General features: G+C 36.8%; 3 protein-coding genes and 1 long non-coding RNA gene across 5 annotated transcripts; 2 read left to right on the top strand and 2 right to left on the bottom strand.

Annotated features, from left to right (window-relative positions):
* Positions 1-3,313: 3,313 nt before the first annotated feature.
* LOC114308088 (uncharacterized) lies at positions 3,314-3,918 on the bottom strand. The gene is made up of 2 exons (XM_082923080.1): positions 3,853-3,918; positions 3,314-3,670 (listed from the first exon to the last, which is right to left on the bottom strand). Exons 1-2 carry the CDS (start codon positions 3,916-3,918, stop codon positions 3,314-3,316), a joined length of 423 nt encoding a protein of 140 aa, XP_082779206.1.
* Positions 3,919-4,160: 242 nt separating this feature from the next.
* LOC114290456 (protein FAR1-RELATED SEQUENCE 5-like) lies at positions 4,161-7,546 on the top strand. The gene is made up of 4 exons (XM_028234373.2): positions 4,161-4,178; positions 4,818-7,121; positions 7,209-7,349; positions 7,445-7,546. The coding sequence occupies exons 1-4, from the start codon at positions 4,161-4,163 to the stop codon at positions 7,544-7,546; spliced, it is 2,565 nt and encodes an 854-aa protein (XP_028090174.2).
* A 1,059-nt stretch (positions 7,547-8,605) lies between these two features.
* On the bottom strand, positions 8,606-11,907 carry LOC145824498 (uncharacterized). Of its 2 annotated transcripts, none has more exons than XR_014366058.1 (3): positions 11,592-11,907; positions 9,110-9,261; positions 8,606-9,021 (listed from the first exon to the last, which is right to left on the bottom strand). XR_014366058.1 is itself a non-coding variant. In XM_082924289.1 (3 exons), the coding sequence occupies exons 1-3, from the start codon at positions 10,764-10,766 to the stop codon at positions 8,770-8,772; spliced, it is 447 nt and encodes a 148-aa protein (XP_082780415.1). In that variant the 5' UTR covers positions 10,767-11,537; the 3' UTR covers positions 8,606-8,769. The 2 variants fall into 2 exon arrangements, 1 of the variants encoding a protein (XP_082780415.1); XM_082924289.1 differs by lacking the exon at positions 11,592-11,907 and adding an exon at positions 10,724-11,537.
* A 93-nt stretch (positions 11,908-12,000) lies between these two features.
* Positions 12,001-15,248, top strand: LOC145823262 (uncharacterized). The gene is made up of 3 exons (XR_014365538.1): positions 12,001-12,261; positions 14,593-14,744; positions 14,833-15,248. It is a non-coding gene; the product is annotated as an uncharacterized LOC145823262 (long non-coding RNA).
* The last annotated feature ends 1,048 nt before the right edge of the window (positions 15,249-16,296 follow it).

Raw genomic sequence — 16,296 nt, 5'->3', positions numbered from 1 at the left:
CTTGGGTCGGACAAAGCCTTGTCTGCCTCAAAAATTCGCAGATCAAGGGTTAGACTGGGAAGCGAAGCCCTCCTTCCACGATGGATACGACCGTGAGGGGGCACCGATCTAGGTCACCCCATGGGGTATCTCCCTTCTTGGCCAGCTCTAAATGGACATCGTTTAGAATGTTGTACTCCCTACGAAACTCGGCTAGTGCACCGGGCGAGCTCACCATGAACCGGTATTTCCCCATCTACCTTGGTTTTACTTATTTGGTGGTTTAATTTGTATCTCGACGGAAAATTCTGGTGTATTTGCTCGGACTTTGAGCTCCACTAGTGGAAATGCTGTAGGGGCCTGGTTGGTCCTAGTTCTACATTGTTAAAAAATAAGCCCAAGGGTTAGCGCGGCATAAATTGCACGGCTCCTATTGGTTCTCCTAGCTTGGTCAAAATCCCCCGTTATATGTGGCCGGTCTACCCCCTATCTCGGCTCGTTTATCCGGCCAATATGGCCCTCCTAGTTCAGTTATGACTCCTTATATCCAGCTCGATCGCGGCCTCAATAGGAAGCCGCAAACTGATCTTTGCTCGGCTGAAGTCTTATTTATGGATCCAAGTTACCTATTTAGCTCGGTCCTTCCCAGATTCAAGTTGTTCATTCTAGATTCAAAGTTGGTATGTTTTACTCGAAGAAACAAGGGGCATGGGAGCCCCATCTTCTTTTCCGATTCCAGTTCCAGTTCTTCCTAGGGTATGAAACTATTGCCCTAAACAAAGTGCATGATGAACAAGAAGAACACAGGCTTGAAAATATGAAGAACACGAAGAACAAGGGGGAAGGAGCTTACCGACGACGGAGTCCAAGAAGGGATCAGTCGATCACGAGCTCGATTGCAACTCTTGAGGGAGCAAAAATGAATGTAGAAGAGGCAAAGGGGCAACAACGGTAGCTATGGAAGAAGTTGGGAGGTCTTGAAAGCTAGGGTTTGGGGGCTCGTGGTTGGAGATGAACTGTGGGGATGTTTAACCCCTCGTTTATGTGTATAAAAGTGGTGAAAAAGCCAATGGGCAGCAGTCATTTGAATTTCGCACACGAAAAGACAGCTGTAGGGCTGCACGTCACCAATGGCGTGAGGCCACGTGGCACCGCGAGGGCGACTCTGTCAGTACGGCTGTACGACCCTTGACAATACTACTGAAGCAATGATCGACCAAATGGGATAGCTCGGTAACGGATTCGAAACCAATCACGCTCGGCTTGGTACTGGCGCAACTCAGGGATCGTTAGCTCGGTCATGGTGGTAACCCCAATCACGATTAGCTCGAATGGGATTAAGGGGCAATTGAGAGGGCAGATTTGCACCGGACAGTACGGCTGAGCTACGGTAGCGCAGGTGTGGCAAACCTCTCGGTCGGCACGGCCCTCCGGCCTATCTTACACGGCCGAGGTAGGTTTGCCGACCAGGCATGGTCCAAGGCCTGGCCGAGCTGTGACTGTTAGGCGTTCGGCGGTAGGCATGCATTAGCACGGCACGACCGAGCAGATGACAGTCCAGAAAGAGTCTAGGTCGGGAAGAGGTCGACGTGCGCCTGACCAGATAGCTTGGAAGCTCGGTCGTGTTCTTTGTGGTTGCGATTTTCTCCCAAGAAATAGGCTGGTCTTGGTATGCCGGTCAGGTGTGCCACTTGAGCCAATGGCTTGAGGGGGAGGATATCTGCTCCAGGCACGCGTCAATATCATTTGGCAGTTTTGCATGTACTGGATGGGGGATTTGGCCTTTACATGTGTAAGGTGGTGGGAGGCGAGCACGGCCACCTGTCCAGGGAAGGACAACAGAGGTAGTGCACACACAATCCTGAAGCTGTATGGCCAGCCTAGAAAAGGGAAGGGAAGAAGAACGTTAGAGGTAAGCAATTGATGCCATCTGAAACACACTCTCTCTCTCTAACGACCTTCTTCTTCTTCCTCAAGTGATCTGACTTGATCGTCAGAGGGTCTATCCAGCACACCACCGCCGGGCAGCTCACCGTTCTCTGTGTTGCCAGGTTAGACGCTGTCACGTGAAGCTTGGACTCCAAGGAGTACGGAAAGCAAAGGATATTTCGCCCCCGTACAATGTGTATAAAATTTACCTCTTATTTATAATTTTTTTTTAATAAAAAACCTATGCTAAAATGAAATTTTCCCTTCTTTGATTGAGTTTAGAAAATGAGAAGATAACAAATAGATCATTGTTATTCATAAATATAAACATGTAAAAATAATTTCATTTCCTTTCATTTTATTTTGTAATCTTCGTTTAAATATTGCCCTAGAGATATAATATTTGTATACTACCGTCAAATTGTAGTCCTCGAAAAATTAAAGTCTGCAACATGTAGAGCTCTATTTTTTATTTATTTATTTTTTCTGATACTCCCCATTTCAGGAGAGAAAAATATTAGACATAATCTTTGGCAGTTTTTATCTTTTATTTTTTAAAAAATGATATAATTGACTACTCGATTGAATAGTCACTACAACATATATGAGTTTTAAAAATTAATTTTCCCCCCTAAAGCTACAAATTTTGTTGGAAAAAATATTTGAAAATCAATTTCTGTTGTCATGAAAATAATCGTTAAAAAGTTGTCCCAAAAAGTTAAAAAAAAAAAAAAAATTAGCACCAAAATTTTTAAAATGTTGCTAATAAAAATGCACTTTTAGGGACAAAATACTTTGATCCAAAAAAGGTTTATGTTTTAGACAATCAATTTTGGTCTCAAAATATAGTAATTCATCACTAAATATCTAATTTTGTCAATAAAAATATAATAATGGCACTTTTGATTACTAAAATATATATTATCCTTAAAAAGTAATTTTATTCCAAAATTTGTATCTCAAAATTCTTAATTTGTTGTATTGAGTATTGTTAAATAGTTTGATATATATTATTGGACACATTTCCTAACAACTTTTGGTTTAGAAAAAATTGGTAATTTAGCATAATATTAGAGCTTTGGTTGAGATAGCTCTTCTGTTCAAGTCTCTTTATCAGCATTTGATATTATGTCTCTATTTGATTTTCTCCTCTTTGTTTGATTATTTGCTTCTTTTTGTGTTTGATTCTCTATTTGTCTCTCCAAACACAAGATGGGATTATGTGAAGAAACTTGTGCATAGTGTAGCTAACCTATTTGACAATATGTTTTGGAACACAATTTAGTTCACAATTCCCATTGGCATCAAACTTTTCATTAGATTATGGTAAGAGACTATATTATTATTGATCATATGTTAATATTTGACATTGCATTTCCAAGTACATGTATAGAATATATTAAATTTATAAGATGGTTCCATTCCATCCAAAGTTGTAGCCCAGAGTGTCATAGAACTTGAGGAAGAATCTTGTAGGAGGAACAGACAACTTGGCTTCAAGTATGGTTGAAATTGCAGCACTAAGCTTCTTGTTTACATCTGGGTTAAGACCTCCAATGGACACCATTTCACCATAGGCTACTGGGTCCTCAATCCCACCCATAGCAATGGGGACTGAACCCTTCAACATAACCATCACATGAGCCTCTGGTTTTTTGATGAGATCGGCGACGGCGGAAGTGGCTTCTTTGAGGTTGGAGGAGATGTCAATGCCCTCCAGGTTCGAGTTCGGATCCTCTCCTTGAGGAGGGTCCTTGAGTTCCTGCGGGCAACGGCTCAGATCAGCCGTTGGTCATCCAACGGCTGAGATTATTAAAAAAAAAAAAAAAAAAATTAAATCCAAAATGCTGTGTTTTCGACTTCCCGCCCAAACAAACAACAACACAGCTCAGATGAGGGATTCGGATCAACTCTCACACACCACTCTCACTCTCACGCAGCAACACAGCCTCTGTCGAACCCATCCTCATCCTCACCGGCGAACCCATCCTCACCGACGGCGAACTCCATCCTCACCGACGTCGAACTCCACCGCTCCAGCCTGTACAGAGTACTCTTCTGCAGCCAAAGCTTTCGACTGAAGCTCTTTACAAATTACAGTGAACAGTAAGGTAAGAAATCGAATGAGAGTTTGCATTAATTGGTGTGTTTTACCTCTCTTTATGATTTCTTTTACTTTTCTGTAAGGTTCTGCTATTTGGTGAACACACTGTAAATTACTCAAGGAAGGTCTGTAAACAATTGGATGACCAATGGCTCATCTGAGCCAGGTCTGTAAACAATTGCTCAACAATAAGATAAACAATTGCTCAACATTAACTTAAGTCTGTAAACTGAGTTCGGAACCTTACATAAACTCGTATTGATAGACCATGAACCTTAAAATTGATAGACTGGTCTATCAATTTCAGAACATGAACCTTAAAATTGATAGGCCAGTTTTTGTTAAAATTGATAGGCCAGAACATGAACCTTAAAACATGAACCTTTAATTTCAGAACATGAACATGTTATATTGAATCTCATGAATAATTTTTGACCCATGAGACTGCTAGTTATGAATAACTGAAATGCTTGTGTTATTAACTGCTATTTATATCTATATTCAGTAATTTTCCTTATATGACATATGGTCCTATCTATAAACCAGATAAACCAGATAAATTTCCTTAATTCGTTATGAATAATTCCTTATGAATAAACCAGATAAGCCAGTTATGAATAATTCAATTTCCTTAATTGGAGTAATTTTCCTTATATGACATATGGTCCTATCTATAAACCAGATAAATGTTAATTATAAACCAATTTCAATTCATTTTCATAGCATTACAACCTAAGCAACCCAAAAATCTTATTAAGAAGCTCAACTATCATTAACTTAAGATTTTATTTATATGGGTTTTCAGTTGCATTTTGATATCGATATGGAACCTGAGAATGACTGTGATTGGAAGCCAAAATTGGGAATGGTATTTGATTCTGAACAATGTGCGTATGAATTTTATAATACATATGGAGGAAGAATGGGGTTTAGCATAAGAAGAGATTATTGTAAGAAGGACAAGTTCAGTGATCAACTTATTCATAGACTTTTGGTTTGCAACAAGGAGGGATTTCGAAAGGTTGACAAGCGAGACCCATTGTCAAAAAACTCTAGAGCTGAAACTAGGACTGGGTGTGAGGCTCGACTTTATATTAAATTACATGAGGGTAATGGAAAATATGTTGTGACTGATTTCAAAGAAAAACACAACCACGATCTTGTATCACCTGAGTGTGCCCACATGTTGCCATCACAAAGAAAGATCTCCACTACCCAAGCAATTCAATTAGATTTAGCGGCACAATCTGGTCTTCGTTTAGGCCAGTCTTTTGAACTCATGGGTAGGGAAGCTGGTGGAAGGCAATGTCTTGGTTTTACGAAGTTAGATTCTAAAAATTATTTGAGAACCAAAAGACAACAAAGTTTAGCATATGGGGAAGTAGGCAATGTGTTGCAATATTTTAAAGAAAAATCTTTGCAGAATCCTTCATTCTTCTATGCTGTTCAATTAGATAATGAGGAGCAAATAACCAATATGTTTTGGGCCGATGCACAAATGATCATGGATTATGCCCAATTTGGTGATGTTGTCACATTTGATACGACTTACAAGTTAAACAAAGAACATAGACCCTTCGCATCTTTTGTGGGATTCAACCATCACAGGGAAACAGTTATATTTGGTGCAGCATTGTTGTATGATGAGACCGCCGAATCGTTTGTATGGTTGTTTGAAAACTTTCTACAGGCTATGTCAAGGAAGGCACCGAAAACTTTGTTCACCGATCAAGATGCTGCAATGGCTAAAGCCATACCCATCGTTATGCCTGACACAAGTCACCGATTGTGTACTTGGCATTTGATGCAAAATGCATTAAAACATGTTAACTGTTTGTTCCAAGATAAGGGGGTCAAGGGTGTACTAAATAAATTCTTCTTTCACATTGAAGATGCAAATCAATGGAAATTAGAGTGGGCGGAAATGCTTGATAAATATGATGCGCATGAAAACCATTGGTTGAAATTGACTTTTGCGGTGAAAGAAAAATGGGGATGGCCTTATGTTAGATCAACATGGGCTGCGGGAATGAGTACCACACAACTTAGTGAATCTTTTAATGCTTTTTTGAAAGATTACATTCGTTCGGATTTCAACTTAAATGAATTCTTCATGCATTTCGAAAGGGTACTTTATGAGAAGCGATACAAGGAGTTAGAAGCGGGATATGCTTTGTGCCAAAGGTTACCAAAGGTGAAAGCAACAATAAAAATGTTAATTCAAATGGGTAACATCTACACAAAAAAGATCTTTGAGGAATTTCAAAATGAGTACTTTCAATCCATTGAATCAGACATAGAAGCAATTGAATATGGCGAAGCTAGTACCATTTACACAGTTGTTGATGTTGGTAACAAACATGCAAGGAAAGTGAAGTTGGAGAGGGATGGCTCTTTGGGTTGTAATTGTACAAAGTTTGAAAGGGAAGGAATCTTGTGTTCTCACTCATTGAAGGTCATTAGAGACATATTGAAGATGAAAGAGGTTCCTCCACAATACATTCTGAAGAGGTGGACCAAACAAGCAAGAGCCGAAACTGTGCAGCATATTAACGAAAATGACATTCAAGTAGATGTGAAATTCCAACAAGCTTCGCGGTATAAGACATTGATGACTGCATTTAGAGCAGTAGCAAGTAGAGCTGCTGAAACTGAAGAAACATATGCTTTTTGTATTGCACAGCTTGCTACATTAGGTGGAGATGTTGAAGGCAAGTTAAGTGCTCATTTTGGTGTTGGAAATGAAGCACGTAATGATGATGATACCCAAAGCTTTGAAGTGGAATGCGAAGATGTGAATCATGTTGTGCAACCAAAAGGATTGAAGAAAAAGGTGGCAACTAGTAAGGGCAAAAGGAGGGTCAAAGGTGGATTCGAAGCGGCGTTGGTAGCGAACTCCAAAAAAAAATCCCGTGCTAATAGCTTCGCTTCGTCACAATCTATTGCTAGTTCAACGGTTGCACCTTCTCCATTATCTATTGGAGGAGATATATATGTTCGTGAACATGTTCCTCCGCTTCAACCTCTTCCTCCCCTTCATCCTCTTCCTCGATCTGTGCCCATGGGTAGTAATTACATTCCTCCGCCATTGATGTATCCCACATATCATGTAAGATTTACTTTAACATTGTATTTTTTGTGTGGATATAATATGTGACTAAAACCATAACTGAAAGCATATATGACATTCTTGTAGGCGAACAATTTGCGGGAGATGTATGTCGTGCCAAATTATTTGCCAACTCAACCAACATTCCAGTCACTACTACAAGGTTCATGTGGATATGACATTGGGTTTCGATATTCTCAAAAATCAACTACTCCAATGTGTAGTCAGGTTCGTTGTTGATGTATTTTTAGTTTATAGTTGCTGAAAATTCTGTGATATCACGTATTTATAGTTGCTTAAAAATTCTGTCTTCTTTTTTGTAGGCTATGGACAACCATGAACAGAACCAAACTGATGCTGAAATTGGGCTGCAACGTGAAGTCATGGCCTCTGAAACTGTCAAGCAAACTGTTGCTGGAAAGTGATGTTAAAGTACTAATGTGTCAATTTTTAAGGACCAATGAATTAATTTAGATGTTAAAGTTGTACTGGTTGATGTTCATTTACAGTTGATTTTAATTTATATGTTAAACCCAAGTGAAATGGTTATTGTTAATGTTCATTTACCTTGGTTGATGTTGGTTGATGTTGGTTGATGTTGGTTATTGTTAAAGTTGTACTGATTCTGTTATTCAGCATTTTTTTTTAATTTATGTGTTGGTTGCTTCATGTTCATGTTCAGATTCAGGAAACTGGTATTGAACATGCTGTATGGAACATGTTAATTTAACTTGGTTGATGTTGGTTGATGTTCATTTAGGACCCTTGAACACTGTTATACAGATTCTGAAATGGGCACAAATACTCTTCTGGTCTTCTACTCTCATGCTTACCCTTGAACACTTGAACACTGTTACCCCTTCAATCTGATAACCCTTGAACACTGTTACCCCTTCAATCTGATAAATCTTCATGCTTTTTGCATACTTCATTGCTGTTCCTACCTTATTTTTTTAGTACATGACCACCAGTTCACTAACAAAAATTGCTGGGCACAAAATGCTTTTTGCATACTTCATTGCTGCCCTGGATTTTGCCAATGGACTGCACTAACTTCACAGTTTTAACAAGCCAGGTTACATGAACAAACAGTACCAGTAAAGTTTACTAATTAGATCCAACAAAAGAACAAGCCAGATTTCATAGGCAAGTGAACATGGTTCTGATTTCATAGGCAGATTTCATAGGCAAGTGAACAAACAGTTTTAACAAGCCAGACTTCATAGGCAAGTGAACATGGTTCATAGGCAAAAGAACATGGTTCTGCATTCTGTTGGTTCATATGCAAAAGAACATGTCAATTGTGCCTATGCAAAATAAACAGTAGCAGATTTCACAACCAACATACATGCATTTTAAGCCTACAAAAAACCATGTCACAGATTGTCCTGTAAATGAAAACATTCCCAAGTTCATAAAATCCAACTCATTCCCAAGTTCATTAAATCCACTAGGACAATAAACCATATAAAAACCATCTCAAATCATTCCCAACTTCCCAAATTCCATTCATAAAAACATCATAAAGTACAAACATCATAAATCCATAATAACATTAGTCAAATTTTTCGGATACTAACATTACATCATAAAGTAGATTACATCCATAAATCCATAATAACTTTAAATCCATAAATCCATAATAACATTACATCATAAAGTACAAAAGTAAACCAAATACAATCAAATACACCATCGCCTTCAAAATATTTTCCACCCGTCGAAGCCTTCGACCATAGTCGCCATGTTCATTTTCCACGTCATACAGCCTCCTCCTCAGCTCGTTAAAGTCTTCTACTGTAACACCATCAGAAGCTCTAGTGTTGGAACGGATTGTGGACGTCACATCTTCATCATCTTCAGCCACAAACTTGAAGTAATTGCAATTGGGATTTTCAGTCTACAATGCAACCAACAATTAGTTAGTCTATTAAAACAAATTAAATTGTGACTACTTACATATTTAATATTTCCAATGCAATACTTACATATTTTGATGGGCAAACAAAGAACAAACGCCCTTTATTTCCATTCTCATTTGTTTTTACGATATGTATGGCAGCTGTTCTTCCACAATTGCACATTCTCGGTTTTAATCTTATGTTGCTGTTGTCATTAGAAGAAGAAGCCATTTGTAAATCTACATAGACAATACAACACAAACAGTCAGCCCTCGAGAAACCAATTTAGTTTTGAAACCAACATTGTAGTGGGCTCATAAAAACCTATTCTATCTGTTATTCAGCATTGTAGTTCTACATACAAATTGATTAGGTGTCAAAGTGTTTTAAAAATGGTAAAATAAAACGATGGTAAAATAAACCTGGAAAAAACAGATATCAAGAACCTAAATCTTGGAAAAAACAGCCAAGTCGAATATATTTAGCCCAACCATAGAATAAGACAATAGCAACTACTTGACAATAGAAACATAATGACAACTCTTGGCTTACTGTCACGTATGTAAAGTCCACCTAGTTCATGCTTACTGACAGTGAAGAAATCCAGAGTTTTCATCAATGCTTTTCTTCCAAGCGTACGCACATAATGAGTGGTGTAGTATCACTTGCTCTAGAACAATCTAAAGCAGTAAAAATTCTCTAACTCCAAATGTAAAGCTCTGATGGATACTAAATTTCTTTAACAACTTTACATTTTTTTCAAAAGCTAATAACAAACAGAATCATGCCCGCAACAGTTTCTTATTTCTTTCATTCTTTTCTTTTTGGCTGAAAGGAAATAATCAAACTCCATCAGATCCATGTTAATGAATTGCCCATAATGCATAACCAACCTAGCAGATGAACATATGTCTGAAATGAAGGAGATATCATGGAATTAGCAGTTATCACCAATAAAAGGGACACCTAAAACGAGAAGCATACAAGTACAGAGCACATCATTAATCCTTTCATCTGTTTTAAAAATGTAATGAGATTGGATTATAGGTTATCCTAGGTAGCCAAGTTCATTTTGTACATTTATCTTCTGGGTTGGCAACATTAATATTGTTTTCCCATTCCAATCCAAGCCATAATTTTAATTGAACATGTTATCATGTCTTTCCTTACTATCCCAGGCCAAGTTAACATTGTTCTTCCTTTTCGCCTACATTACTCAAAATGTGGCAACATCACTCTTCCCTATTGGTGCAAAACAAACCTCTATAAATTCATTTATTTTAAGTTTAGAAATCCATCCTATGTTACACCTAGTCTTATCTTTCACATAAAAGGCTGAAAGCCCAAAAAGAAATAAGGCCATGTAGGTGGACAAAAAAATAACTTAGTCGCATCAGATCACCAAACCCAAGAAGTTGGAAGTAAGGCTTGTTTACCTGAATGAAATCCATTATCTATTTTAAAATCCATTATCTATTTTAAGTAAAACACTTGAGCGTCAACACTTGTGTTTCAATATAGTCCAACCCCATTATGCAGTTACATATGTTTAGTGATTTAGCAATCAATAACTATACTTCAATAGCTTGTAAACAGGTTTTGATGTTAAAAACTTCATGCAATATTCCATACAAGCATACAATGCCAGGTGAATACAAAGTACACTAAACTCAGAACTTCTGTAATTAAATTAAAAAGTACCTATCTCTTGATAAGTAAATTTCCCTTCAGTACATGCGTACATATTGATAAGTAAATTCCCCTCGAGTATATTTCCAGAAATATACACTCAATTCAGTATCCTAATTGCAAAAATACAATAAGATTCACTATTTTCACATAATTACACTAACCTCAATTTTAGTAATGATAAACAAATTGAAACAAGTGCAGTGAAAATACAAAAATAAACAATGTAAAATATGCATTTACATATAAAACATATAATGATATCATTTTTCTATCTATATAACTAATAAATTATTGATAAAAATGAGACTAAATATTAAATGAACTAAAATCAATGTGTTAGCCAACATTTGGTTTCAAGCCATTAAACCTGTTAAAATTGATTTATTAGCAGAAGCCATTACAATTTATTTATCCTACAGCTACAGGTACTGATATTCTCAAGCCATTAAACCTGTTAAAATTGATTTATTAGCAGAAGCCATTACAATTTATTTATCCTACAGCTACAGGTACTGATATTCATGTTAATGCCTTCTTAATGGCTTGTATTTAGGCAATTTAAGGCAGTAAATTACAGAAGTACTAACATATGGACAGAGATGGAAAAAAAAAGAAGAAGAAGAAGAAGAAGAAGAGGAAACCCAAATCAAAGCCCTAAATTTGTAGCCGTTGGAATCCCAAATGAAAGCCCTAATTTTGAAATTCCAAATCTAAAACCCCTAAATTTTTTCAGACGTTTCAAACTCCAAAATCAAAGCCCTAATTTTGAAATTCCAAATCTGAAAAGCCCTAAATTTTTTCAGAAATCCCAAATCTGAAAAGCCCCATATTTTTCAGAAATTACAAACTTCTTAATTTCAGATGTTTGAAGACCAACCTGGTTCGTGATCTATGCTCAACTGATGGTGGTCGTCGCGGTGGAGTTCACGAAGCGTAGAGGCTGAAGCGGTGGAGCTGTGGTCGCCGTTGGGACTGGTCGCCGGTTCGCCGGTGAGGATAGGTTCGGTGGACGACCACGATCGACTGTGAGAGAGTGAGAGAGTGAGAGTGAATATGCCTCTGAGCTGTGTTGTTGTTTGTTTGGGCGGGAAGTCGAAAACACAGCATTTTGGATTTAATTTTTTTTTTTTTTTTTTTAATAATCTCAGCCGTTGGATGACCAACGGCTGATCTGAGCCGTTGCCCGCAGGAACTCAAGGACCCTCCTCAAGGACCCGCAGGAGGGTCCTTGAGTTCCTGCGGGCAACGGCTCAGATCAGCCGTTGGTCATCCAACGGCTGAGATTATTAAAAAAAAAAAAAAAAAATTAAATCCAAAATGCTGTGTTTTCGACTTCCCGCCCAAACAAACAACAACACAGCTCAGAGGCATATTCACTCTCACTCTCTCACTCTCTCACAGTCGATCGTGGTCGTCCACCGAACCTATCCTCACCGGCGAACCGGCGACCAGTCCCAACGGCGACCACAGCTCAACCGCTTCAGCCTCTACGCTTCGTGAACTCCACCGCGACGACCACCATCAGTTGAGCATAGATCACGAACCAGGTTGGTCTTCAAACATCTGAAATTAAGAAGTTTGTAATTTCTGAAAAAATATGGGGCTTTTCAGATTTGGGATTTCTGAAAAAATTTAGGGCTTTTCAGATTTGGAATTTCAAAATTAGGGCTTTGATTTTGGAGTTTGAAACGTCTGAAAAAATTTAGGGGTTTTAGATTTGGAATTTCAAAATTAGGGCTTTCATTTGGGATTCCAACGGCTACAAATTTAGGGCTTTGATTTGGGTTTCCTCTTCTTCTTCTTCTTCTTCTTCTTTTTTTTTCCATCTCTGTCCATATGTTAGTACTTCTGTAATTTACTGCCTTAAATTGCCTAAATACAAGCCATTAAGAAGGCATTAACATGAATATCAGTACCTGTAGCTGTAGGATAAATAAATTGTAATGGCTTCTGCTAATAAATCAATTTTAACAGGTTTAATGGCTTGAGAATATCAGTACCTGTAGCTGTAGGATAAATAAATTGTAATGGCTTCTGCTAATAAATCAATTTTAACAGGTTTAATGGCTTGAAACCAAATGTTGGCTAACACATTGATTTTAGTTCATTTAATATTTAGTCTCATTTTTATCAATAATTTATTAGTTATATAGATAGAAAAATGATATCATTATATGTTTTATATGTAAATGCATATTTTACATTGTTTATTTTTGTATTTTCACTGCACTTGTTTCAATTTGTTTATCATTACTAAAATTGAGGTTAGTGTAATTATGTGAAAATAGTGAATCTTATTGTATTTTTGCAATTAGGATACTGAATTGAGTGTATATTTCTGGAAATATACTCGAGGGGAATTTACTTATCAATATGTACGCATGTACTGAAGGGAAATTTACTTATCAAGAGATAGGTACTTTTTAATTTAATTACAGAAGTTCTGAGTTTAGTGTACTTTGTATTCACCTGGCATTGTATGCTTGTATGGAATATTGCATGAAGTTTTTAACATCAAAACCTGTTTACAAGCTATTGAAGTATAGTTATTGATTGCTAAATCACTAAACATATGTAACTGCATAATGGGGTTGGACTATATTGAAACACAAGTGTTGACGCTCAAGTGTTTTACTTAAAATAGATAATGGATTTTAAAATAGATAATGGATTTCATTCAGGTAAACAAGCCTTACTTCCAACTTCTTGGGTTTGGTGATCTGATGCGACTAAGTTATTTTTTTGTCCACCTACATGGCCTTATTTCTTTTTGGGCTTTCAGCCTTTTATGTGAAAGATAAGACTAGGTGTAACATAGGATGGATTTCTAAACTTAAAATAAATGAATTTATAGAGGTTTGTTTTGCACCAATAGGGAAGAGTGATGTTGCCACATTTTGAGTAATGTAGGCGAAAAGGAAGAACAATGTTAACTTGGCCTGGGATAGTAAGGAAAGACATGATAACATGTTCAATTAAAATTATGGCTTGGATTGGAATGGGAAAACAATATTAATGTTGCCAACCCAGAAGATAAATGTACAAAATGAACTTGGCTACCTAGGATAACCTATAATCCAATCTCATTACATTTTTAAAACAGATGAAAGGATTAATGATGTGCTCTGTACTTGTATGCTTCTCGTTTTAGGTGTCCCTTTTATTGGTGATAACTGCTAATTCCATGATATCTCCTTCATTTCAGACATATGTTCATCTGCTAGGTTGGTTATGCATTATGGGCAATTCATTAACATGGATCTGATGGAGTTTGATTATTTCCTTTCAGCCAAAAAGAAAAGAATGAAAGAAATAAGAAACTGTTGCGGGCATGATTCTGTTTGTTATTAGCTTTTGAAAAAAATGTAAAGTTGTTAAAGAAATTTAGTATCCATCAGAGCTTTACATTTGGAGTTAGAGAATTTTTACTGCTTTAGATTGTTCTAGAGCAAGTGATACTACACCACTCATTATGTGCGTACGCTTGGAAGAAAAGCATTGATGAAAACTCTGGATTTCTTCACTGTCAGTAAGCATGAACTAGGTGGACTTTACATACGTGACAGTAAGCCAAGAGTTGTCATTATGTTTCTATTGTCAAGTAGTTGCTATTGTCTTATTCTATGGTTGGGCTAAATATATTCGACTTGGCTGTTTTTTCCAGGATTTAGGTTCTTGATATCTGTTTTTTCCAGGTTTATTTTACCATCATTTTATTTTACCATTTTTAAAACACTTTGACACCTAATCAATTTGTATGTAGAACTACAATGCTGAATAACAGATAGAATAGGTTTTTATGAGCCCACTACAATGTTGGTTTCAAAACTAAATTGGTTTCTCGAGGGCTGACTGTTTGTGTTGTATTGTCTATGTAGATTTACAAATGGCTTCTTCTTCTAATGACAACAGCAACATAAGATTAAAACCGAGAATGTGCAATTGTGGAAGAACAGCTGCCATACATATCGTAAAAACAAATGAGAATGGAAATAAAGGGCGTTTGTTCTTTGTTTGCCCATCAAAATATGTAAGTATTGCATTGGAAATATTAAATATGTAAGTAGTCACAATTTAATTTGTTTTAATAGACTAACTAATTGTTGGTTGCATTGTAGACTGAAAATCCCAATTGCAATTACTTCAAGTTTGTGGCTGAAGATGATGAAGATGTGACGTCCACAATCCGTTCCAACACTAGAGCTTCTGATGGTGTTACAGTAGAAGACTTTAACGAGCTGAGGAGGAGGCTGTATGACGTGGAAAATGAACATGGCGACTATGGTCGAAGGCTTCGACGGGTGGAAAATATTTTGAAGGCGATGGTGTATTTGATTGTATTTGGTTTACTTTTGTACTTTATGATGTAATGTTATTATGGATTTATGGATTTAAAGTTATTATGGATTTATGGATGTAATCTACTTTATGATGTAATGTTAGTATCCGAAAAATTTGACTAATGTTATTATGGATTTATGATGTTTGTACTTTATGATGTTTTTATGAATGGAATTTGGGAAGTTGGGAATGATTTGAGATGGTTTTTATATGGTTTATTGTCCTAGTGGATTTAATGAACTTGGGAATGAGTTGGATTTTATGAACTTGGGAATGTTTTCATTTACAGGACAATCTGTGACATGGTTTTTTGTAGGCTTAAAATGCATGTATGTTGGTTGTGAAATCTGCTACTGTTTATTTTGCATAGGCGCAATTGACATGTTCTTTTGCATATGAACCAACAGAATGCAGAACCATGTTCTTTTGCCTATGAACCATGTTCACTTGCCTATGAAGTCTGGCTTGTTAAAACTGTTTGTTCACTTGCCTATGAAATCTGCCTATGAAATCAGAACCATGTTCACTTGCCTATGAAATCTGGCTTGTTCTTTTGTTGGATCTAATTAGTAAACTTTACTGGTACTGTTTGTTCATGTAACCTGGCTTGTTAAAACTGTGAAGTTAGTGCAGTCCATTGGCAAAATCCAGGGCAGCAATGAAGTATGCAAAAAGCATTTTGTGCCCAGCAATTTTTGTTAGTGAACTGGTGGTCATGTACTAAAAAAATAAGGTAGGAACAGCAATGAAGTATGCAAAAAGCATGAAGATTTATCAGATTGAAGGGGTAACAGTGTTCAAGGGTTATCAGATTGAAGGGGTAACAGTGTTCAAGTGTTCAAGGGTAAGCATGAGAGTAGAAGACCAGAAGAGTATTTGTGCCCATTTCAGAATCTGTATAACAGTGTTCAAGGGTCCTAAATGAACATCAACCAACATCAACCAAGTTAAATTAACATGTTCCATACAGCATGTTCAATACCAGTTTCCTGAATCTGAACATGAACATGAAGCAACCAACACATAAATTAAAAAAAAATGCTGAATAACAGAATCAGTACAACTTTAACAATAACCAACATCAACCAACATCAACCAACATCAACCAAGGTAAATGAACATTAACAATAACCATTTCACTTGGGTTTAACATATAAATTAAAATCAACTGTAAATGAACATCAACCAGTACAACTTTAACATCTAAATTAATTCATTGGTCCTTAAAAATTGACACATTA

The sequence above is a fragment of the Camellia sinensis genome, chromosome 4 (genome assembly GCF_055761805.1).
Source record: "Camellia sinensis isolate YWXY chromosome 4, ASM5576180v1, whole genome shotgun sequence".
Classification (NCBI taxonomy): domain Eukaryota; kingdom Viridiplantae; phylum Streptophyta; class Magnoliopsida; order Ericales; family Theaceae; genus Camellia; species Camellia sinensis.
The sequence above is the reverse complement of the archived record's forward strand: the minus strand, read 5'-3'. Positions and strand labels throughout refer to the sequence as shown.

Excerpts from the sequence above, each read along its gene's own strand:
- LOC114308088 (XM_082923080.1), bottom strand. The coding sequence starts at position 3,918 with ATGGAGTTCGCCGTCGGTGAGGATGGGTTCGCCGGTGAGGATGAGGAT. Across the intron at positions 3,671-3,852 it reads ATGGGTTCGACAGAGGCTGT|GAACTCAAGGACCCTCCTCA; the intron begins GTTGCTGCGTGA and ends CGTTGCCCGCAG.
- LOC114290456 (XM_028234373.2), top strand. Across the intron at positions 7,122-7,208 it reads TGATGTATCCCACATATCAT|GCGAACAATTTGCGGGAGAT; the intron begins GTAAGATTTACT and ends ACATTCTTGTAG. Across the intron at positions 7,350-7,444 it reads CTACTCCAATGTGTAGTCAG|GCTATGGACAACCATGAACA; the intron begins GTTCGTTGTTGA and ends TCTTTTTTGTAG.
- LOC145824498 (XM_082924289.1), bottom strand. The coding sequence starts at position 10,766 with ATGTACGCATGTACTGAAGGGAAATTTACTTATCAAGAGATAG. Across the intron at positions 9,262-10,723 it reads ATTTACTTATCAAGAGATAG|ATTTACAAATGGCTTCTTCT; the intron begins GTACTTTTTAAT and ends TTGTCTATGTAG. Across the intron at positions 9,022-9,109 it reads TTGTTTGCCCATCAAAATAT|ACTGAAAATCCCAATTGCAA; the intron begins GTAAGTATTGCA and ends GTTGCATTGTAG.